This window comes from Orussus abietinus, unplaced genomic scaffold (genome assembly GCF_000612105.2).
Source record: "Orussus abietinus isolate OABI.00-Male unplaced genomic scaffold, Oabi_2.0 scaffold118, whole genome shotgun sequence".
In the NCBI taxonomy this organism is placed as follows: domain Eukaryota; kingdom Metazoa; phylum Arthropoda; class Insecta; order Hymenoptera; family Orussidae; genus Orussus; species Orussus abietinus.
This window is the reverse complement of record NW_019394393.1, coordinates 65,913-89,816: the sequence shown is the minus strand read 5'-3', so window position 1 is coordinate 89,816 and position 23,904 is coordinate 65,913. Positions and strand designations below refer to the sequence as shown.

The 23,904-nt window shown below is 38.1% G+C and overlaps 4 protein-coding genes across 6 annotated transcripts; 3 read left to right on the top strand and 1 right to left on the bottom strand.

Moving 5' to 3' along the window:
- Positions 1-320: 320 nt before the first annotated feature.
- On the bottom strand, positions 321-23,867 carry LOC105704322 (cilia- and flagella-associated protein 43). 3 transcript variants are annotated; one of them, XM_012433413.1, is made up of 17 exons: positions 23,780-23,867; positions 7,278-7,449; positions 6,956-7,212; positions 6,513-6,837; positions 5,526-5,868; positions 5,196-5,464; positions 4,810-5,061; positions 4,481-4,752; positions 4,170-4,398; positions 3,657-4,003; positions 3,182-3,476; positions 2,722-3,071; positions 2,367-2,548; positions 1,703-2,298; positions 1,195-1,611; positions 981-1,079; positions 321-743 (listed from the first exon to the last, which is right to left on the bottom strand). In XM_012433413.1, the coding sequence occupies exons 2-17, from the start codon at positions 7,389-7,391 to the stop codon at positions 417-419; spliced, it is 4,674 nt and encodes a 1,557-aa protein (XP_012288836.1). In that variant the 5' UTR covers positions 7,392-7,449; positions 23,780-23,867; the 3' UTR covers positions 321-416. The 3 variants fall into 3 exon arrangements, with proteins under 3 accessions (XP_012288836.1, XP_012288837.1, XP_012288839.1); XM_012433414.1 differs by lacking the exon at positions 981-1,079; XM_012433416.2 differs by lacking the exons at positions 321-743; positions 981-1,079 and having other exon boundaries at positions 1,321-1,477.
- LOC105704301 lies at positions 10,398-12,877 on the top strand. Its single transcript, XM_012433388.1, has 3 exons — positions 10,398-11,283; positions 11,430-11,716; positions 11,772-12,877. Exons 1-3 carry the CDS (start codon positions 10,509-10,511, stop codon positions 12,030-12,032), a joined length of 1,323 nt encoding a protein of 440 aa, XP_012288811.1. The 5' UTR covers positions 10,398-10,508; the 3' UTR covers positions 12,033-12,877.
- LOC105704326 lies at positions 15,543-17,454 on the top strand. The gene is made up of 3 exons (XM_012433422.1): positions 15,543-15,682; positions 15,787-16,092; positions 17,104-17,454. Exons 1-3 carry the CDS (start codon positions 15,661-15,663, stop codon positions 17,160-17,162), a joined length of 387 nt encoding a protein of 128 aa, XP_012288845.1. The 5' UTR covers positions 15,543-15,660; the 3' UTR covers positions 17,163-17,454.
- LOC105704324 (platelet glycoprotein V) lies at positions 17,599-22,781 on the top strand. The gene is made up of 8 exons (XM_012433420.1): positions 17,599-18,309; positions 19,163-19,342; positions 19,450-19,600; positions 19,669-19,740; positions 20,123-20,266; positions 20,337-20,724; positions 20,831-21,090; positions 22,132-22,781. The coding sequence occupies exons 1-8, from the start codon at positions 18,306-18,308 to the stop codon at positions 22,523-22,525; spliced, it is 1,593 nt and encodes a 530-aa protein (XP_012288843.1). The 5' UTR covers positions 17,599-18,305; the 3' UTR covers positions 22,526-22,781.
- Positions 23,868-23,904: the final 37 nt, after the last annotated feature.

Genomic DNA, 23,904 nt, shown 5'->3' with positions numbered 1-23,904 from the left:
TTCAATCCGTTCTTTGATATTCCAAGCGAGAAAATACCCGGGAGTGACCTCGATGTTCTTTCCTCGTTGTATTATCTACATTGTGGATTACGGAAACTCCGTTAATAGTTTATTTAATTTCGCTGTTTCTCGACGCAAAGAGAGATCTAATCTGGCAGCGTAGGAAATTAAATATCGTCGGCATAACAGATAATGTGGCATCGATAGGTTACGGGTACTCTACATTATTTTCTCCAGACAATATAGATTACATTTGTGATTTCGAAACACGACTCGTGAGGTCATGAATTTCTTAGAAGCTCTGAAGGAAAAAGAAGCGCTTCGGATTAATCGGGGGGGAATTTATTGGTACATCCCAGTCGTGGAATAAATTTCCGACACTGGCAATGTTTAGAAACGATCAACAATGATTCTTATCACTGGTCCAATTTGAATCTTAAGGTCGGATAAGTCCTCAGCCTCAATAATTCCAATCTCGCCTGTAGCTCCAAGAGATCCTCATAATTGTCCTCGACTTTCCTCGCCATCTTGTTTCTTTTCATGATGGCCTTGATTTTGCTGCTCTCAAATGCTTCTTTTTTCACCCTGGACTCTTCTCGACACTGCAAGGACATCTCGAAGTTGATCGACCTCGATCTTTCGATCTCCTCGAATAAACAAATGTTCCTTTCTTGCCACTCCGAAATCTCGTCCGCCATCTTTTCCAGCTGCGACTTTTCCCTTCCCAATATTCTATAAAACATCTGAAATTATCAAGGAAAGGTCGCCTTACGTGATCCGGATATTTTTTAATCTCAAGGTTGAAGGTCCCCTCGAATTATACAACATGATAAAACATTGTGCGGTAAGCTAAAAGTAGTCCTCGAGGCGATGTGACTTATTTATGAATAAAATTTAAGAAATCAAATCTTACGAGTGTATGCACCCTCCAAGCTAATTAATTAATTTATACAATTGTAACTTGTAATTACAGCGCTTACTTTCCTCGTGTGTTTTGCATTTCTCTCGAATTTTTCCAGTAATTTCGAACTCGGCTTTTCCATTCCTCCGAATAAATATTCCAAGACTTCTCCTGTGATCTGTAATACCGGGTTGATTATCACGTCTCGATTTATTTCGATTTATTTCGATTTTTACTAGTCACCACTACGCACCTTGAGGGGATCTTTGCATAATTAGACAATATAAATGTACCTTAACGCTCCGCAATGTTTGCAGTCGATCCTTGAGATCCTTCACCTTAATTTGCATACACTGGTGCCGCCATTCCTCGTAATAAACGGCTCTGCGAAAGTACAGAGTTTTATTCATGGCCTCCAATTTCCGACGAGCGGTATCCAAGATGGCGTCGTTGACTCGCGTCAGTTCTTCGGCGGTTACAAGAAGAGCGTTTTTTAAATCAAGCCGGCGTCCTCGACTTTCGACCTCGATTCGACCAATTTTTAAAATAACTTGGACCTCGGCATCGTCCAACGACCTGTCGTTAACAATTATCTGGTTGTTTATTAAATCCATTAGGCCTGTGGCGTTATTTTCCGCCGCCATTTGCAGCTTTCGATACATCGTTAACGTTTGCTCGGCTTCGGCTAATTCGATTGCACAGACCATTATCTGCGCTCATAAATAGAACGGCATACTTTACATATATGTTTGCGATTATTGAAATTGAATACCTGATTTAGATTTTCAAAGGAATACTGACTTTTATCTCCATTTCGATTTTCTGCTTCCGTAGTCTGCACATCAGACTCCAATGGCGGTCTAAAATCTGCGTCGGTAAATTTCTCGGCATTTCTGACAGAATTTCCATTCCGCGGAGAAATTCCAGGCAATCTCGAGGTAGAATGTCGGATTCTTCGCCATTGTTTAAACATCTTATCGTCTCTGTTAAATAAGTAACGGATGTGCAGACCAAACGGACGCTTTTCGGTCGCTTTTTGTAATGGCGGAGAAGATGGCCCACCAAAGGGGTTTTCAGACCGAAAAATTCTCCCCTAAATTTGCTTTCCAGTAATTTTTCCCGCTTCTTCAGACTCTGAAAACGATTTTTCAGATCGTTTACCGGAACTTCGAGGGATGCCAGATATTCTGCCAATTCTTGACTGCGTTTTGTTGTCAATGAAAGCTTCTCTTGGAATTTACTAATTACTTTGTCGCCTTCCACTCTCGACAAATGTCTTCGGGAAATTCTCAGTTTTTTCAGACTTTCCTGCAAGATTGCAGACTTTACTTTCATTCGAGTTATGGAGAACTCGTGTAAGCGTTCGTCGAATGATCCGATGTCTTTGTTGAACGCTTCTGTTGACAATTTGTAATTGTTTATGCAATGATAGGGTGGTTTTTTTGTTGCGGTGGGGGTTAATTACCTTCTAGATTTTTTGCAGACTCTTGCAGGAGGGATTTGTATTTTTCCCTTTCTGCTTTTAATTGTTCTACCTTTTGTTCATAGAGTATTGTTGCTTCGTTGTCCTCGGGAGTGAATTCTGATGGGTCTTTGTTTATCATGCACTCGGGAATGGGAATGTCCTTTTTTATTTCGTCCTCCCATCTTGTAAATAATTGAAAGTTAATATGAAATGATATTTATAGTGCGCTGGTAAAGAAAATTTGCAACAACAAAATCCTGCGCTCAAAGACATTACCTTTTAACGTTAACTTTTTTCCGTGCAATGTGTAAATTACTTCCAGATATTGTAATGTTTATAAAGTAATTTTTATTACCTGGGTTCAATTACTCCTTCCATCATGATTTGCAGTGCTTGTTCTCTGAAGTCATAAGATTTGTTTAGAAAATTAATTAATTCTTCATCCTCGTCAGTTTTAACAGACGTTTCTTGTTTTTCCAAAAACGGTTTTACTGGAATTTCTTCATCGTTTACAATTATAATATAATCCGGAATTTCTATGAAACTCCACGCAGAATCGACCGACAGTTCAGCAGGGAAATTAATTGCAAACATATTCATTAATTCCGATTTGCAATGTTCCAATTTATTAATTCGCTCGACTGCCAAAGACAGAACTTCTTTCTTCTTGGTTTTCATCCCTTCAAATAATTTATTAAAGTATTTCTGGAAATAAAAACAATTCCGGTTATTATTATTAGATGCCTGGTTAAATTATTTCTGGTTATCAGATTATGTCTGATAACCTTGGGAATTATTTTATGGGGATTAATCACCTTTAATTGATGCTTCTTGTTTGTTACTGTACTATTGTCTATTGCACCTGTCGTGAAGTTTCCTATCTCGAACGATTTGTATGCAAAATACAAATATTCATCTTTTATCCATTTGTATGTGCTGGTCCCTATCAGAGAAATCACTTTGTCATATTCTTCCTTCTCGATTTCATAATCGATATAATTTATTTCATCTTTTTCTGGAACCGTCAGACTTCGCAAATTGTGTTTTTCCGATTTTCTTGTATCATTAGTCTCTTCTTTGTATTCCGGGAGCAAAAAATCCGAGTCGATTCTAAACAAATGTAATTACGTTTTTCTGAAGTGGATAAAATATACAAAGCAATTATCTAGCTAAATTTAAAAGATTTATTTGTTTCAAAAGTGTGCGCCTTATATAAAAATGAATTTTGAAACGCTCCGAATTTCGAATATTAAACAATAAATGAATAAAAATAATAAATTTTGAATTCACCTCGACACTTTTCTCGACAAAGTCAAAAGAAATTCATTCCAAATTTGACGATCTTCTTTTTCAATGGAAATTTTTGCTAATGGGAAGTTTTGCACGTAAGCGTCTTCGTGAATTGCTTTTAGCAAGCAACAATGCACTTGCATTCGATTCCAGCAATAATTTTTCAAGAACTCGGCGAGTCCGTCTTGTTTAATAATTAATTCTTCAAGATTTCTCTCCTCCTCTTCCTGTTTTATTTTATTATTAATTAATTTCCGCCGTCGAGATTCTTCGTTTAAATCGAAATTTGAAATCGGCAGTTTTGACATTTCCGATTCTTTCTCGTTCTGGTCGAGCATTGTTACGATCTGCAATAATACATGCAGAAAAAAATAATTTACAACAATGACAAATGTTAGCTGCTTATAAATTGCTTGAGACATTTAGCAAAGATTTAGAAATATTTAGAAATTCTTTGATGTAATTGTTTATAGGATAAAATTAGGCAATTGGAAAATAGTAATACATTTATACCTTCTCTTTTATCATTTTCAACTTTTCCAAAATGGCCGCCCTTTCAACCGCAGCTTCTTCTCTCTCTCTCCTCAACTTTTCCATCTCTCGACGTTCCACCCAAGTTGACGACTTTTCTCGTTGAATTTTCTCCAAATCCGTTTTTGTTAAACTGCAAATCATTTTTTGAATCTCCTTCAAGTTCAACTTCATCGGAAATAATTCCGAAACTCCGATATTCGATTTTGAACTGCAAAAACGTGGAAATAATTCATGATATTATTTCGGCGCCATTTTTTTTTTTAAATCAACTGTTAATTTTTTTTATTTACCAGAGCTTTGTTGCGACGAGGCTTCCATTATTCCCGACGGAAAGAATAATTTCTAAAGACGATGTCGCGATTGCACATTTTGCACCTCCTTCACTTCGATGATGTGGCATTAAACGTGCAATTACTTTATCAATATCATTTGTGTCTCTTATGATAACGAGTCCATCATATCCACAAGTAATGATTTGATGTTCGCTCGCAATAACACGAAACATTTTTAATTGATGAACCGACGATGTCGCTTTAACAAGTGCGATGCTCCTGTAATTATACTGTCGAGAAATTGTAATTAAAATTTACAATATGTATAATTACATATTTACACTTACCAGGCTCATTACGTGTAATTGTCTCGTTAGAAAAGGTACACCCAGAAATTCAAAACTCCCATTTGGATGAAAATGAAGAGATTTGTAAAATTGTGGAAGTTGTATCGCATGATTTGCAGTTGCACTGAAATTTTCAATGTTTATGGTGTAAATAATTATAACGTTGCCGACTGAAAATCCAGAATTTGTTGCAGGGAGTATTAACACTTTTAACGTATCGGCGTCCTTTTGGAAAGATAAAAAATCCACGATCTGTAATCATAAGATTGTTATTAATATTCGATGCAAAGTACAATAAAAAGGAAATAATTTGGATTTTCAGAGATTATTAGCGAGATCAGAAATATAGTTCGAGCAATGCGTTAGTAAAAAAGGATATCCAATACCCGGCCATTTGTTATTAATCGCCCTACAACAATTGCATCTCCATTGTTGTCGTCGCCAAGGAAAAAGACATCTCCTGTATTTTTAGTTGCAACACCAAAGAGGGTCCCATTGTTTATAAATTTGGCTTTGTTCAAAGGTTCCGCATTTAAGTGCACCAAGTTTAGGATAATTGGTTCCGTCACATTAAACACACTTATGAATAAACAATAACCAGAAACCGTTGTGGCTGTTATTAATGGTAGAGTGGGATGAGGGACGATGCATAGAACTGTAAGAATGAAAAGCAATGAATTTATTTACATATATAAATGTTAATAATAATAACCTACCTCGGTCATATTCATGCAGATGCAATTCTCCAACAAATTGTCCTGTCGAGGTATCGATTACCTTCAATCGATCGAATTTATCGAGGGTAATCGCGTGTTGAAATCCCGGAAAAATCCAAGAAATCGCTTCGAAAGATCCGCCCAGGTCGCATTTTACATTAACAATAGGAACATTTTCTTCGTTCATGTCTATTTCGAATAATTCTCCCATTTCCCCATAAACCAAAATTCCATTTCTGTCAGGATGAACCGCCATGATAGTGGGATAAGAAATTGATTCAATAGTCCATGAAGGCAACCAATTCATTTCCTTAGGACTCTCCATTGTTGATTTTCTGTAAAACTAAATATTTTGCCATGTAATGTTTAGTCCCATTAATTGTTGATTTTCATTGAAAAAAAAAAACAATTCATTTCCTTAGGACACTCCATTGTTGATTTTCATTGAAAAAAAAAACCAATTCATTTCCTTAGGACACTCCATTGTTGATTTTCTGTAAAGCTAAATATCTCCCCATTTAATGTTTAGTCCCATTAATTGTTGATTTTCTGTAAAGTTAAATATTTCCCCATGTAATGTTTAGTCCCATTAATTGATTTTCATTTAAAAAAAAAAACCAATTCATTTCCTTAGGACACTCCATTGTTGATTTTCTGTAAAGCTAAATATTTCGCCATTTAATGTTTAGTCCCATTAATTGTTGATTTTCTGTAAAGCTAAATATTTCCCCATTTAATGTTTAGTCCCATTAATTGTTGATTTTCTGTAAAGCTAAATATTTTTCCATTTAATGTTTAGTCCTATTAATTGTTGATTTTCTGTAAAGCTAAATGTTTCCTCATGTAATGTTTAGTCCCATTAATTGATTTTCATTGAAAAAAAAAAAAAAAGAACAAGTGGAGAGAAAATTAATAAGAAAATTAGTACAAATAAAAAATGTCCATTGTTCAATTGACTTCTTTTCATTATTTTAGATTAACAATCACCGTTATTTTGTTGTCGGCCATGATGACTCCATTTTGATGGGCGATGATTGACAATGGCCTTTTTGATCTCTCAGAAATCATTGAAGTTACAACATGTAATCGTTTTTTATCTTCGCCCCTCATGACGAAAATGTTTCGAAATTCATCGCAAATGATTAATGACCCTTCTTGAGACCACGACACGGATGTTAATTTATTTTTAAACGGTTTAATCTCCACCGGAAGTAGATTCGCCATTTTGGAGCAGACCGTAATTTCATACACGGAAAGACTTCCGGAAGTTGCAGAAAATTGCGATGCCAAAAGTGGGGAGGTTGGAGAACACCTGTTAACAATATGCAAATATTAATAAATACATAAATTTTCATCACATACAAGACAAATGTTGCATTGGCAAATTCTTCCTAAAAATATGTATGTTACTATTTTTTGTTTAATTATACCTGACTTTTTGTAATTCGTCATTGACTTTTGTCTTGACAGCGACGAGTAAATCGCCTGACTTCCAATGCCAAAGAATAATCAAGAAATCCGGAAGAGATGTCAATGTTAAAATATACTCTGTACCTGCAAAGCAACTAGACAAGTACTTTGTCGTGCCATTTCGAGTGCAAATGGAAATGCTTCGCAATTCCGGAAAAGTGTAAATGAAAATTCTTGGATTTTCTCGTCTCTCTGACATGCAGAACATGGGAACCACCTAATGACAAATTTTGTATGATAACTCGTGTTAATAATATTTTTAATTAATTAATGGAAATTTACCGGATGTCCAGCGAGACAGGAAGCTCCTTCCCCTTTTTCATTGTTGTCGAATTGTTCGATTCTCTCCTCGTTCGTAATCAAATGCAGGAAATAAATATAAATACCGGAAGCCATGGCGATCACGTCTCTTGCAATGAAAATAATATCTTCCACACTTCCAAATTTTATCCACCTGTTGATAAAATTAGAACAATGAGACTTTGTAAAGATTTTACGCCTCTGGATTTAATTGTTTAGGAGTTTTGTATGCGCACTTCGTTTCTGCTTTCGCGGAGTCCATTGTTAATCTTGAGTTCCTAAGAAGGTCTTTAATTGTATTTAATAACAATTAATTTTTTTAACAAGGAAAGGAAGGTTTGAGACAAGCAAAGGTACTTTGTTACGTTGCTTGGAGACGTAATTGTTTTCTTGGAGTGGTGGGATGTAACAATGTAGGGAAAGACATTATTGATCAGACAAATAGGTGGCAACGCTAAGTACGTACATTAATACAATTTCTGTGCAGTTCATTATTGGTCATTGTCCGACATCGTATTAGAACAATGAGACTTTGCAAAGATTTTACGCCTCTGGATTTAATTGTTTATAGTTTTGTATGCGCACTTCGTTTCTGCTTTCGAGGAGTCCATTGTTAATCCTGAGTTCCTAAGAAGGTCTTTAATTGTATTTAATAACAATTAATTTTTTTAACGAGGAAAGGAAGGTTTGAGACAAGCAAAGGTACTTTGTTACGTTGCTTGGAGACGTAATTGTTTTCTTGGAGTGGTGGGATGTAACAATGTAGGGAAAGACATTATTGATCAGACATACAATTTCTGTGCAGTTCATTATTGGTCATTGTCCGACATCGTATTCGGGAAAGTGTCAATGGACATGACCCGAGGCCAATTGTTATGTACAGAGAGTACTTGCAATAACGGTCCCTCCCCCGATTGTCGATCCAGTGGCACACTTACCTCCATTAATCACATTCTTATCGGGTTTAGGTTATTTCTTTGCACTTACTCTCTGTCAGAATCTAGGAATAAAAAATAGGAAGAAAAGGGTCACTTTCGGAACCAGTCATGAAAATGATTTCACTGAAATGAGTGACAAAGGGAAAGTACATGTTCAAGACTGGATTGTAGGTAATGTATGGTACTTCATGAAGATAGAAATGGTGCACTTTTCGGAATCCTGTTTTTCCGGCTGGATATTCGTAAAAGTGATTCATCTTCCGAGTTGTTGTCAGAAAGTCTGAATTTTCGAGTTACCTTTTTATGTTCCAATTTCGGCGGGTCATTGTTGCTTTTCAGGGGGTCAACTTTTCCCTGGATATTTTTATTCCGGAATAGGGAGGTCAGGAAATTTATTTCCGGGTTTTATTACATATTAAGTTGGTGTAAAAGGTGAGTAAAGGTAAGAAGGTGGGCGAGGTCTTGCCATTCGATACAATTCGACTGGGGGAACTTGTAACCCGGAAAAATATCCCTCCCATTGTTTCTCGCATATATACTCGACGTGGCCGTGATATTTTTTTAACTCGTTTATCGACAAGACATGACATCGGGAGGTGTTTCGTTGACAGTGTTCTACAGTGGATTGTCAAGCTGATGACAGTGCCAGTGGGATTATTTCGAGATATCGAGCCACATCGTTTCGATATTTTAAATAATCACTACCTCCTAATTAAGTGATAGAAATAATTTTAGTAAGTACGGTGGAATTTTAACATTTCAAACAAATACTAGATTTGAATTTCGCGCGCGCTTAACCAAGCATTGAAATCACTGCAGAGGAAGAATTAACATTATTTTATAATCGTGTGCAAAGTTAGAGACAAAAGTCTGGACGCGTTAAATTATTAACAAATTTTACCCTGTTCACTGAACAAAAAAAAAAAAAAAGAATAAATTCCAACTTGCTCATTTTTTGGCACTTTTAGTAAAGAAGAGCGAGCGTTGAAGTCACCGAGAAAAAGAGGTACTTTTCGTAATGGCGATCAATTTCTTCGGGTGCAAAAGTGTTTGTTGAAGTTAATACCGGGGTTTATAAACAAACGTTGGTAAATTCTTCTGCGTTTTAGAGGAATTCTGAAAAAGGGCGTAGACCGTTAAATTTCCACTTGCTATTCACAGTAGAAGGCAACTCGTTTCGTATTCAGGCGATGATCTTCAAAGTCACTTAAAAATCCCGCCTCGTAACGATTTCCGTGTTCCGCATCTTTTTTTCCTTAATGGGGACAAATTATTCGGCATGGTTTCGATCGAGGAAACGGAACGAGAAGAATCTTGAAAAAATCAAGTGGCATTGGATATCCTGACGGAAATAATTGCTTAAGGCGATATTAAAGTACCCTGTATGAAGTTTCATGCCTGGAACTCTTTCTGGACTGATTTTGATAACAAATTAGAAAATGTTTATAGACAAAGTCCTTAACAAAAGGCGATATTAAAGTGCCCTGTATGAAGTTTCATGCGTGGAACTCTTTCTGGACTGATTTTGATAACAAATTAGAAAATGTTTATAGACAAAGTCCTTAACAAAAGGTGATATTAAAATGCCCTGTATGAAGTTTCATGCGTGGAACTCTTTCTGGACCGATTTTGATAACAAATTAGAAAATGTTTATAGACAAAGTTCTTAACAAAAGGCGATATTAAAGTGCCCTGTATGAATTTTCATGCCTGGAACTCTTTCTGGACTGATTTTGATAACAAATTAGAAAATGTTTATAGACAAAGTCCTTAAAAAAAGGCGATATTAAAGTGCCCTGTATGAAGTTTCATGCGTGGAACTCTTTCTGGACTGATTTTGATAACAAATTAGAAAATGTTTATAGACAAAGTCCTTAACAAAAGGCGATATTAAAGTACCCTGTATAAAGTTTCATGCGTGGAACTCTTTCTGGACCGATTTTGATAACAAATTAGAAAATGTTTATAGACAGTCCTTAAAAAAAGGCGATTATAAGTGCCCTGTATGAAGTTTCATGCGTGGAACTCTTTCTGGACTGATTTTGATAACAAATTAGAAAATGTTTATAGACAAAGTCCTTAAAAAAAAGAAATTTCACGCAGTCAATACTTTCCTTAGGATCTCTGCATTCAAAAATTCCAAACGATTCCTCATTCAGTTTGAAGGAAATTTATAAACCGAGATGACACTTTCATTCCACTTTAAAAATATTCCCATATTTAACCATATCATAAAATTCCGATATTTCTTATCACAGTGCCCAAGCTCTCCAGGATGTGCGAAGATCATCAAAGATGGAGACTCCATATCGCTACAGGAATCATTTTCCTAATTTTAGGAGTAGTATCATGCCATGATAGTAGCACTCTTCCTCCAAACCATAGAGACACCATATCCAACTCCGCGGACCTAAAAATGGAGGCTCGCATAAACGACTTTGATCCAGAATTAAATTACCCATCATCAAAGAGCGACTTTTTATCACCAACAAAAAATCCTATGGTGTCTCCATCAAACTTGACGGAGCCATTATCAGCGACTCCCATGAAAGATATTGATAAAGGGGCTAAAGCCCCCGAAAATAAAGGCTGGAAGGGATTCACCATAACCCCAAAAGACAGTTATCTGAATGCACTTAGGCATTCCCATACCAGCAAGGACCCCCATGAAGGAGTTGTCCATGCAGACGTGAAGCCGAAGTTTTCCAGGATCCTGAGGAGGGAGTACTCCCCAGGTCCTGTTTATCGACCACAAACGGAGTATGGGATCCCAAAGGACCCGAGTTTAAGTTATGGGGTCCCGAAAGATCCGAATTTGGGCTATGGGACCCCTAACAATATCGCCGATGGGTTCTCGCAGACGCCTAGCACTTCTTTTGCGCTTCCTGTCCAGAGTTCGGGGAACTTTAATGGACAAATTAGTTATGGGACCCCTGTGCAGGGTTATGGGACTCCTAGCAAGGGCTATGGACCACCTTCTGCACCCCATGGGGTCTATGGAACTCCTGGTGGAGGATATCTTCCTCCACCACAGCAAGGTGAGGCCAGAGGTAGAGTATTCATGGTTCGTCGGCTAACTTAGAAAGTTTTTGGATTTTTTGGGGGTTTATGGGGTTTGGGAAACGCGTTTCATGAAAGGAGACCTTTTTTAGGTTCTTCTAAAAATTAATAATCCTTTGGTTTTCAATATTTACAGCTTATCCATCACCGGTTTACGGAGCACCATACGCTCTCACGGATTTCGCTCACCTCCCATCGATTCCCACCATAGACTTCACCTGGCCCTTTGCCCTGAAATTAAATGCCTTCACCCTGGCGAAGATATTGTTGAAACTGGTCATCTTCAAGATGATTGTTAAGTTCATCGCCGTGATCTGTCTTTTATTGTTCATCCCGAAACTCGAGGTGGTGAAGAAAGGGAACAATGGCGACGCCGAGGGCGAAGAGGACGAAAGTCGATTTTTCATCCCAAGCAAGTTTCCCGTAATTGTTACTTAAAATGAAAAAAGACAAAGGAGCGAATGTCTAATTGGGTTTTTTTTTCGCCATAGGAAATTCCACGATGGAGCGACTTGACATTCTCGCTTCGATGGTGACAAATTCCATCGAAAAGTATGAAAGGATGAACAAGAATGGAACTTCCTCTGGAGATTGTTCAAGCTTCGGTTGTCGAATTCAAAGTGCATTGTTGGATGGGGAGTCCTGGTCGGACTATCTAAGACTTTTCAAAAGCTATGTTAAGGAAGAGAAGTTGACGGAGGAAAGTGAAAATGCAGAGAACGAGGTGCAACGACAATGAGTACTTGTTAAGAGCTCGTCTCCATTCTCGTGATCTCGAATCAATTGTTGATAGCAATGAGCAGGAAGCTCACACCTCGTTTCCGGTGGGTACATTCGGGTCAGCTCTCTGTTGCGTGCAAGGTGACAATGGCAACAACAATGGCAACAACAATGGCGGCAGAGAGGCGAAAGGAAATATAGACCAGGCCATTGTTGGCCATTAACGCTCCTTATCAGAAATCTGAATCGTTGGTTTCTTTCCATCGGAAATAATCCAGGATACGTGAGATGTGAATTTTTAATCCCGGAAAATGGTTTGTTATCTCGAGGTTACTCCAATAATAAGTCTGCGAGGACGTGTCTTAATTCCCGATAAAGAAGCGAATCGCTGATTTCGTCCCATCGGAAATAATTAGAGACACCGGAGATGGGAATTTTCAATTACCACAAATGTTTGTGGTGCACCAACGATAAGTCTGCAAAGCTGGTTCTAGCCTAATGAACAATACCTAGGAAATGACAAGAGACAAATCTCTAGCCAGATGAGCGAACGTGTCATTGCATTGTTCCTGAGAGTTCCGAAACCTCGCGACAGCCTCGGCGATAACGTAATCGCGGTCGATTACGTCCCATTACCTGGGATTATCTTCAATAGTTACTTCGAGCCTGCTTCGCATTATCTTAATTGGCTCGTTCTAACATTGAGAGTTTCCACTCAGCATCACGCAAAGTTAACGGATGATTCAGTTACCGATGATATCCGCGTCTTCCTATTTTAAGTAGCCTGATAAGAGAGTTTTTGTAACTTGCACGAAGTCCTCGAAGGAGGGATTAATAAATTGGAGCCATGGTCCTGGTTTTCTCGTTGATCTTGTATATCCCAGTCTTGAGCTTGCTCAATCGAGTCCTGCAAAAAATGCGAGTTAATCCTTAATTAATAAATTTAATTATTACATTTATCGAGCCATGGTCCTGGTTTTCTCGTTGATCTTGTATATCCAAGTCTTGGGCTTGCTCAGTCGAGTCCTGCAAAAAATGCGAGTTAATCCTTAATTAATAAATTTAATTATTAAATTTATCGAGCCATGGTCCTGGTTTTCTCGTTGATCCTGTATATCCAAGTCCTGGGCTTGCTCAGTCGAGTCCTGCAAAAAATCCGAATTAATCCTTAATTAATAAATTCCCCTTTACAAGACGTCGTTTTCCGATTTTTCCTCGCAGATAACGCCCTAGAAAATTCCGCAGTACGGTCTGGTTTATTCCGTGGACGAGTGAGTCACAGGGCGAGAATCGCATCCTGCTAATCTGGCGTCTTCGGACGACCTTGGCCGCCATTTTGGAGAACCAGTAATTCCGGCTGGAGACGATAAACTCGACTTAACGAGATTTCACGAACACTCCTTACCAGTTTAATGTGCAATGACAATTGGGAAAGATCAATGACTGGCCTGAGTGGAGGTTTCGAAAATGTCGCCTCCATTTGTTTCTGACTCAACGAGAACATGCAGGAGAGATAAGGAGATCTCGATTACCTTGCTTTTAACATCGACGCAATACATGGTCAGTTTACTCGCGTTCAAGGCCGGATTCAATGTATACATTATGACGACCACGTAACGTTTTTAACGCCAGTAATTGCACGCAATATGATTTATTTCCGACGTATGTATCGTATATCCGTCTCCTAATAATTCTTGCATGGTCCATCATCGTTGTTAGAATTTTTACCTTCCGCCATTTTTCTTCCTGCGTCGAATTAGACACCGGTGGACCTAAAAATGCAGTCAATCGTATTTCCAGTCAGATCGTCACTCATGGATAATTTTTTTCTGGTTATCACTTCGTGCTCGTTTTATCATTATCGTATATCCGTCTCCTAATAATTTTTTCATGGTCCGTCATCGTTATTAGAATTTTTACCTTCCGTCATATTTTTTTCTGTGTCGAATTAGACACCGGTGGACCTAAAAATGCAGTCAATCGTATTTCCAGTCGTCATCACTCATGGATAATTTTTTTCTGGTTATCACTTCGTGCTCGTTTTATCATTATCGTATATCCGTCTCCTAATAATTTTTTCATGGTCCATCATCGTTATTAGAATTTTTACCTTCCGCCATTTTTCTTCCTGCGTCGAATTAGACACCGGTGGACCTAAAAATGCAGTCAATCGTATTTCCAGTCGTCATCACTCATGGATAATTTTTTTCTGGTTATCACTTGGTGCTCGTTTTATCATTCTCGGTATCATCATCGTATATCCGTCTCCTAATAATTCTTGCATTGTCCATCATCGTTATTAGAATTTTACCTTCCGTCATTTTTCGATTTATATTTATATTATATTCATTTTTCTTCCTGTATCGAATTACACACCGGTGGACCTAAAAATGCATTCAATCGTATTTCCAGTCAGGTCATCACTCATGGATAATTTTTTTCCGGTTATCACTTCGTGCTCGTTTTATCACTCTCGGTAAAATATTCCTCTCCAAAGTCCCCTGCCGATGTATGTCGCCATTTTCTGTCGCAACCTGAATCTCCTTCCTAGACTCGACTTCACGTGATCTAATCTTCACTTGTGACAGTCAATGAGATGACAAAGAGATGGATGTTCCTGTACCCGGGGTCACCGGTGAAACTACATTGTTGTCGATTGAACAGCTTGGGTCTGATTTCGAGTTCTCTAAGGAGAGGCGGAATGACAATAACGGAAAGTCTTTTAACTTTCTAATAACCACGTCGGCTTCCGTTCTAGCAATTCTTGGACCTCTGTTTTGTAGCTTCGATGAAGTCGCTCACTTTTCCCGCTTTCATCTCACGTGAGATGAAAGCTTCGATTTGTCGAAAATAGGTAGATAGCCGTCTTGGATAACGCAAAAAAGATTGAGAATAAATTAGCATGTCTTCTTGCAATTAATCTCGCAAAAGCTCACATCTTTAGTCTCAGTTGCCGATGAAGTCGCTCACTTTTCGCTCTTTCATCTCACGTGAGATGAAAGCTTCGATTTGTCGAAAATAGGCAGATAGCCGTCTTGGATAACGCAAAAAAGATTGAGAATAAATTAGGAACTCTTCTTGCAATTGTGCCCATAATTATGAAAGTGGTCTGTCATATATTTTTTGTTTCGAAATGACATTGAATTAATTTCGTTTGAAATAATATGGCGTGAAATAACTGATAAACTCATTTTTTTTTTTAATTTCGACTTAGACCACTTTCATAATTATAGGCACAATTAATCTCGCAAAAGCTCACATCTTTAATCTCGGTTGTCATCGTCCTGAGAGTTGCTTGTTACTTTTTCATCCGATTAGGAACATGAAATTCATCGCTGGTAACACGGTGAATGCCTTGAGCGATTCTATAAATTAAGGACACGGTATACGAGAGACGAGGAACGGACAAGAGAGAGAGAGAGAGGCCGAGAAGTGGCTCCAGTATTTACCGGTCATACCGGTGAGTAAACGTTACACACAAACTGCGATTGCCCTCGCCATTCGAAAGGTGGGGAGGATGTTGAAATGGCATATAAACCGTAGGAAGAGACGTCGCAGAATCCAGTCTATTATCAGTCCGGCGTGCGAGTTTATATTCTACGTTCCCGTCATCTCGTGGAAAAAGAGAAGGAATAAAAATCAGAACCATGAAAGCCACATTTGCATTGGGTGAGGTCGCAGTTTTCCTCTCTCGATTAAATCGCTCTCTTCATCTCCATGAGAATTCTTTCTCAATTTTCGTTCTTTTCCTTTATATCGATATTCTCCCACAGTCTTGACATTCGCGTGTCTGTCACTTCTCTTCCTGGAGAGCGATGCCTTTCCTGAAAAGGAAACCAAAACCGGGACGAAGGACGTGAAGGAGCCGAAGGAGATCAAGGAAACCGCCACTGCTTCCAAGGATGTGAAGGATGCCATCAAGGCCGCGAAGGATGCGAAGAAGAAGAAGGATTGCAATACCGTTTGCACTGCTGAGTACAACCCAGTTTGTGCACATGATCCTAATGACACAAAATCCAGACCTAGAACCTTCGGCTCTGCTTGCGTCCTCGACACTCACAACTGCGAAATGGGAACTCGTAAGTGCCTTGTAGAGATGAACAAATTTGGCCTTGGTCTTGTATTTCTTCGTCAAAGAAATTCCCCCAAAAATTCATGACCAGTTTCCCGAGGGAATTAAGGTGAAGTGAAACACGTCGAGGAACTTGATCAACGTCGATAAAGATGATTTTTCTAAATGCCTACGTTGCCGACGTTGGTTTTTATATTGACAGCTGGGTCGAATTATATTGGGTATTGTACAAAATGGCATACTCCACCTGTCGTTTTCCTACAATAATTATAAAGAAATCCAAGTAGAGCTCCAGAAATCCTCTGGATTCGTGCTTTTTGAGGCCCTAATTGACTGCGGAGGGACCCCCTGCGCCATCTGTGATTTCCAGGTCAATTAAATTTTCACTCCAAGACCTCGTATTACCATCGTTTTGGCACAGAAGCGCATACAACACTTTTTTTGCCTTTATCCCGTTCAAATGCGAGTTTATCGATTACCAGAGTGTTTTAAATTGTCATAAAATTGTCCTGACCCTTTCGATTCTCATATCGGAGCCTTCGATAATTGTATATCGATCGAAATATGAGAGCTCGACGCCATTTTGCTTCTGGTCTGGGCTGAGTAAAAAAATTGTTTGGAAAAGTCCAAATTTTCAATGTGTCAGGACAATTCTTAGATGATCAGGAGGGATGTGTCAAAATTTCGGACGGTTTGGTCTAATGCCCTTAAAAAAAGTGTTGTATTCAAATTGACTGATTTGCAGGGTGTTTCACTTCACCTTAAAATATCGAGAAGTATCATGAATTTTCACGATAACTGATCCTTGTTAGATTGATAAAAAAGTGGACATTGTTAGTTTTTCCTCATCAGTTTCATAAAAAAAGTGAACATAGTTCATGTTTTCTCATCGGTTTCCTAAAAACTGAACGTTGTTCCCTAAAGAATTTCAAATCGATTCCAACAAGCGTTTCGCTATCATTAGACAATGTTTCATTTGTTTCACGGTGATTTCTCCCTAATTTTGTTTCCTTTACAGACTTGGTTGTGAAGAACAAAGGCGAATGTCCGAAAACTGATGGAGTGAGATTATCTTAAAAAATTCGCCGACAAAATGGCCGCCTGCGAAGAAACGAAGAAGTATTACCAATTTACATACCCATCATTGTTAAGATTAAGAGCTTTTATTGCGACGAATAAGATGAGAATAATGTTATAATTGAATCTTCTGTAGAATTGTGTATAAGTTCTGTTACCGTAATTAGAATGTTTATTGCTTGTTCAACGCGAAATCAATAACTCGGTGTAATTTAATCGAACGGCTCCATATTCTATTAATTACAATATACATTTGCGTGTACAGTGCAATAAAACGTAAAAATGTAGAGAATCGCAGATTTGTTAATATTGTCGAATTTAAATATCTCAGACTTTAAACTGCAGAAGGTAAGAATGGTTAATTGTTTTTAGCTGAATTAATTGAAGGTCCTTAGGTTTTTAGGATCAACAAAGTGCAACCAACCATGTCGGCATTGACTTTTTCTGCAGTCATGTCTTGACAATGTCAAGACGCAGAAGTTCTGAAATTGAGCAACAAATTAAATCACCATCGCCTTTTAGTATATAAACAATTAAAAAAAAGTCGAATTAATAAGAACGAAAATTCCGGTTAGGTCGGTAAATGTTTAAAATGGTAAAAAAATAATGTGGAAATTATTCCATGCTATCAGGTTGTTCATATTTTTACCTTTACCCTCGTTACTGATAACGTTTCATTTTTTATTTACTGTACTGTCAATTTTGGAACGCTTAATTAACAACTCGTCATACGCGATGAATATGAACAAATAATGAAAAAGAACAAAAAGAGTATGGTTATATTTTAGTTTACCAATTTTCTGCCATTTCTTATTAAAGGATAAGTAGGGCACTTGCTTGGAAACAATTAACCGATTGAGCGTAATGCGTGCCCTGCACATGTTTCATCGTTATAGGCAATCATTGTTCATTCCTGAAGTAATAATTATTGTGTCTCACATAAATAGACGTAATGAGGATGTCACTGTACCGAGGATGTACTCAGTCGATCATGCTTTGCGGATGGAGGACGTTATCTCGACGCGAGTCGTCGGTGCTGGAAATAATTCCAGTGATTAGGAAAAATTCAGCGATTGAAGATCAGGAAGATCGGGAAGATCGAGTGGTCCAGTTAAAAAAGGATAATCGAAAGTCCATCCAGTCATGGGTACGGTATCAATGAGTTGTTTGATAGTACAATCGGCATTTAAGGTGAAGTGAAACATCCTTCAAATCAGTAGATTGGAATACAACACTTTTTTTTAAGGGCATTAGACCAAACTGTCCGAAACTTTGACACATCTAAGAATTGTCCTGACACGTTCAAAATTTGGATTTTTTGAAAAAATTTTTAACTGTAATCAAATTAGTCGATTCGAATACAACACTTTTTTTAAGGGTATTAGACCGAAAGGTCCGAAACTTTGACACGTTACTCTTGATCATCTAAGAATTGTCCTGACACATTCAAAATTTGGATATTTTGAAAAAAATGATTAACTGCAATCAAATTAGTCGATTGGAATACAACACTTTTTTTTAAGGGTATTAGACCAAAATGTCAGAAATTTTGGCAAATCACCCCTGATCATCTAAGAATTGTCCTGACACATTGAAAATTTTGATTTTTTGAAAAAATTTTTTAACTGTAATCAAATTAGTCGATTCGAATACAACACTTTTTTTTAAGGGTATTAGACCAAACTGTCCAAAACTTTGACACGTCACGACAGATCATCTAAGAATTGTCCTGACACATTCAAAATTTGGATTTTTTGAAAAAATTGTTTAACCACTGCAGTCAATTAGGGCACTAGAAAGCATGATTTCTTTATAATTATTGTACGAAAATGACAGGTGGAATATGCCATTTGGGACAATACCCAATATAATTCGACCCAGCTGTCAAAATAAAAACCAACGTCGGCAACGTAGGCATTTAGAAAAATCTTCTTTATCGACGTCGATCAAGTTCCACCTTAAGGTGAAGTGAAACCCCCCTTAAAATCAAACAAACGTAGTTATAGAGTTGCTGTTCCTGGCCCTCTATTGCGTCTGCGAGGGCACCGATTGCCCAGAAGTCACGAAGGAATGCTTCGATCCGGATTCCCAAAGCCAAGGATCATCTTCCACGACTTTGGAGGACATCGAGGGAAGAATATCCAGACTGGAGAGAAGACTCAGGGCAGTCGAACAACCAGGTATTGGATAGTTCCTCTATGGAACAATGAGAAATTTCATTTCCCAGAGAATCTCCCACCATGACCTCTCTCATACCTTTGATTTTTTAATTTATGTACGAAAAAAGTTTGGCAGATCAGAGGAAAACCTGGAGACTGGGAAATCTGTGCCGAAGGACCTTGTCGCTGCAGACCGGAAACGAAGTCCTTATCCTGTTGGAGGTTAGGACTTGCTGATGTCCCACCTTCTCAGCTGGTGCCTGAAGATATCGTCAAGTTGTAAGGAACTGTGATCCTAACCGGCGATTAGTATGATAATTGATCTTTAATGTGGTAAATCCTTCCAGAGACCTTGGCAGTAATCAGTTATCAGCACTTCATAGGGACTCGTTTTTGGACTTGACCCAACTGAACTACTTGTAAGTACGGATTAGCGCTAATTGCCTCCCAATATCTGCCAATTAAGGTGGAGTGAAACACCCTTCAATCAGTCGATTCGAATACAACACTTTTTTTTCAAGGGTATTAGACCAAACTGTCCGAAACTTTGACACATCACTCCTGATCGTCTAGAAATTGTCCTGACACATTCAAAATTTGGATTTAAAAAAAAATGGTTTAATTGTAATCAAATTAGTCGATTCGAATACAACACTTTTTTTTCAAGGGTATTAGACCAAACTGTCCGAAACTTTGACACATCACTCCTGATCATCTAAGAATTGTCCTGACTGGCGTTGCAGATACGACAGTTACTGGTTTGCATTTCCCACTCCTCGACATATGAAAAACCCTTTCCAGGGACCTCAGTGACAACTTCTTGGAGCATCTTCCTCTCAGCCTCTTCTTCTCCCTCCGTGGGGTGACGCACATGAGGTTGAGCAGCAATCTTCTTCGAGAACTTCACCGGAACCAGCTGCTGAGGATGCGTCGTCTCAGTGTACTGTAAGAGGGGAAGAATCGTTCATCACTTGGGAAGGTCTAAAGGGAACTTTAATTTCGTCCTTTGGTCTAGGGATATCTCAGGGAACCGACTTCGCACCTTGCCGGAAGGGTTGTTCGCATCGAACGACGCCTTGGTTTTGTTGGACCTGACCGGAAACCACATCTCCTCGTTGCCTCCCAACATCTTCCAGGGCTTGAACAACTTGGAAGAGCTGCTGATCGCCAAGAACCACTTGCAGAGTCTTCCTGTCGGCGTCTTTCGGGATCTCCTGAGCCTTGGACACCTCAGGATGGATGAGAATAGGCTTAAGGATCTTCCTGTTGGTGTCTTTGGGAACCTGATCGAGCTGAGAGAGCTCAATCTCAGAGACAATAGGATAACCGAGATCCAGGAAGGATCGTTGGCTTCTTTGGGGAGATTGAACACTCTGGAACTCTCCAACAATTTTGTGGAACGGGTAAATCCATGAAAATCGGTGCTGGTCCCTTTTGCAGGATCAGGATCAGGATTTCGCTCTGAAGTCTGGTACCTTTTTAAGGCTGTCAGATCTCTTTCTTTCCTAGATACATCCCAGGGCATTCGCAGGATTGGAATCGTTAAAGGAACTCCAACTTGGGCAGAACCGAATTAACACCTTGCCCCAAGATTTGTTCCTGTCAGTGCCAGCCTTGGAACGGCTAATTTTGTATGCAAATTCATTGGAAACTCTGGGAGAACACGACTTTAAGGGCCTCGCCCGGCTGACTTCTCTCTTTCTTCATGGAAACCGACTTAGGATTCTGCATCCTGGATTGCTTAAAGAAATCCCGAAATTACATAAGCTGTAGGTATTTCGATATTTGCAGCGATTGGTCCATCATTTTATTTCTTGGCATGGCAATGTTAATTTCAATCGACATAACTTCACATCCATAACCAATATTTTATATTAATTTTTAGCGTCACATTTCCACCGTCTTATTTTTCTTTTTTTTCTTTTCAGCCATCCTTTTATCTCTTGGCATGGCAATATTAATTTCAATCGATGTTACTTCAAATCCATAATCAATATTTTATATTAACTTTTAGCGTCACATTTCCACCGTCTTAATTTTTTTTTCTTTTCAGCCATCCTTTTATTTCTTGGCATGGCAATGTTAATTTCAATCGACGTAACTTCAAATCCATAACCAATATTTTATATTAACTTTTAGCGTCACATTTCCACCGTCTTATTTTTTATTTTTTTATTTTCAGCCATCCTTTTATCTCTTAGCATAGCAATGTTAATTTCAATCGACGTAACATTAAATCCATAATCAATATTTTATATTAACTTTTAGCGTCACATTTCCACCGTCTTAATTTTTTTTTCTTTTCAGCCATCCTTTTATTTCTTGGCATGGCAATGTTAATTTCAATCGACGTAACTTCAAATCCATAACCAATATTTTATATTAACTTTTAGCGTCACATTTCCACCGTCTTATTTTTTATTTTTTTATTTTCAGCCATCCTTTTATCTCTTAGCATAGCAATGTTAATTTCAATCGACGTAACATTAAATCCATAATCAATATTTTATATTAACTTTTAGCGTCACATTTCCACCGTCTTAATTTTTTTTTCTTTTCAGCCATCCTTTTATTTCTTGGCATGGCAATGTTAATTTCAATCGACGTAACTTCAAATCCATAACCAATATTTTATATTAACTTTTAGCGTCACATTTCCACCGTCTTATTTTTTATTTTTTTATTTTCAGCCATCCTTTTATCTCTTAGCATAGCAATGTTAATTTCAATCGACGTAACATTAAATCCATAATCAATATTTTATATTAACTTTTACCGTCACATTTCCACCGTCTTATTTTTTTTTTCAGCCAATTAGAGGCCAATTACCTGACATATTTACCTGCTCATATTTTGGATGCGACTCCGTCGATACAACAAATTCGACTAGCTCGAAATCCCTGGCATTGCGATTGCGGTTCCGCATATTTAGCGATGTGGCTGCGGAAAAGATACGCGGATTACGTCGCGGCGGCCGGAAATCGACTTTCCGGAGTCGATTCTTCCAATTTTTGGGAATTTGGAGCTGGCGCCGTTTGTAGAGGTCCTGGAGATCTGGGAGGAAAACTCATGGTTCAATTGACTTTCCATGAACTTTGCGAGGGACAATGGGCTTCCATGAAGGGCTTGGTTCCTCGACTTCCGGTCGACGTCATCGCGACTTCCGCTTCTCCGGCGACGGACAATTTCACGCAGTCGTTGTAATTCCACATTCGTTGTATTGTTTACCCCAAGAATTCTAACTTCATTTGCGTTGATTAATACACCAGAGGCAATTGCACTTGCACGGATCATTGTGGAGAGCTTTTGAAAAATCACGTCCTTCAAGTTCCACATTTAATCTGGAGGCTTTCTATTAAAAATCTCTTTTCTTGTATTCCACAAGAAACAGTGGGAATAAAATTGAATTTAATTTGAAATTATTTCTTTCAATTGTGCCCATAATTATGAAAGTGGTCTGTCATATATTTTTTGTTTCGAAATTACATTGAATTAATTTCGTTTGAAATAATATGGCGTGAAATAACTGATAAACTCACTTTTTTTTTTAATTTTGACTTAGACCACTTTCATAATTATGGGCACAATTATTCTATTATCACTTAAACACACAATGCGTATCACTCTTAACCGCATCGGTGATAACAAGTACCAGACAGTTCTGGTTGGTTGTTGAGACGTTTATATTATTAAACAATGGAACCCCAACGTGCAAAACACTTCGATACTCGAGTCATTGCGTGGTACAGAATTTTTTAGTATGTACGTGTACACCATAAGTCATGATAAGCATGACGAAGAGCGCAGAAAAAACCCATACGGGAGTTCATATTGAAATTGTCACTGCTTTTTAATACCTTGCAACTTTAATGGCGATTAGAGAATTATTGCAGCAAAACACTTCCATACTCGAGTCATTGCGTGGTACAGAATTCTTTAGTATGTACGTGTACACCATAAGTCATGATAAGCATGACGAAGAAAGAAAAAAAAACGCATACGGAAGTTCATATGGAAATTGTCACTTTTTTTTAATTCCTTGGAACTTTAATGGCGATTAGAGAATTATTGCAGCAAAACACTTCGATCCACGAGTCATTGCGTGGTACAGAATTCTTTAGTATGTACGTGTACACCATAAGTCATGATGAGCATGACGAAGAAAGAAAAAAAAACGCATACGGGAGTTCATATTGAAATTGTCACTTTTTTTTAATGCCTTAGCAACTTTAATACCGCTTAGAGAATTATTGCGTGGTACTGAATTCTTTAGTATGTACGTGTACACCATAAGTCATAAGCATGACGAAGAACGCAAAAAAACCCATACGTGAATTCATATTGAAATTGTCACTGTTTTTTAATGCCTTACCAACTTTAATGCATTAAAAAACTTAATAGAGAATTATTGCAGCAAAGATAAACGCTCGATGAGGAAGTAAATGACGATGTACGTACGTTCTTTCTCTTTACGTATGACCGCACGATGTACGTTCTTTTTCTCTCTTCTTCAGGATGCAAGTACACCACGTAGCCGGCTTTCTCCTTCATTCTTGCGAGTCTGCTCGACGTGTGTTCGAGAA

Coding starts and splice junctions, on each gene's coding strand:
- LOC105704322 (XM_012433413.1), bottom strand. CDS start 7,391: ATGGCTTCCGGTATTTATATTTATTTCCTGCATTTGATTACGAACGAG. Junction 4,753..4,809: donor AATTACACGTAATGAGCCTG/GTAAGTGTAAAT, acceptor ATTTCTCGACAG/TATAATTACAGGAGCATCGC. Junction 1,612..1,702: donor AAATCGAAATGGAGATAAAA/GTCAGTATTCCT, acceptor TTATGAGCGCAG/ATAATGGTCTGTGCAATCGA.
- LOC105704324 (XM_012433420.1), top strand. Junction 19,741..20,122: donor TTGACCCAACTGAACTACTT/GTAAGTACGGAT, acceptor AACCCTTTCCAG/GGACCTCAGTGACAACTTCT. Junction 21,091..22,131: donor ATCCCGAAATTACATAAGCT/GTAGGTATTTCG, acceptor TTTTTTTTTCAG/CCAATTAGAGGCCAATTACC.
- LOC105704301 (XM_012433388.1), top strand. CDS start 10,509: ATGTGCGAAGATCATCAAAGATGGAGACTCCATATCGCTACAGGAATC. Junction 11,284..11,429: donor ACAGCAAGGTGAGGCCAGAG/GTAGAGTATTCA, acceptor CAATATTTACAG/CTTATCCATCACCGGTTTAC. Junction 11,717..11,771: donor TCATCCCAAGCAAGTTTCCC/GTAATTGTTACT, acceptor TAATTGGGTTTT/TTTTTCGCCATAGGAAATTC.
- LOC105704326 (XM_012433422.1), top strand. CDS start 15,661: ATGAAAGCCACATTTGCATTGG. Junction 15,683..15,786: donor GAAAGCCACATTTGCATTGG/GTGAGGTCGCAG, acceptor ATTCTCCCACAG/TCTTGACATTCGCGTGTCTG. Junction 16,093..17,103: donor CAACTGCGAAATGGGAACTC/GTAAGTGCCTTG, acceptor TTTCCTTTACAG/ACTTGGTTGTGAAGAACAAA.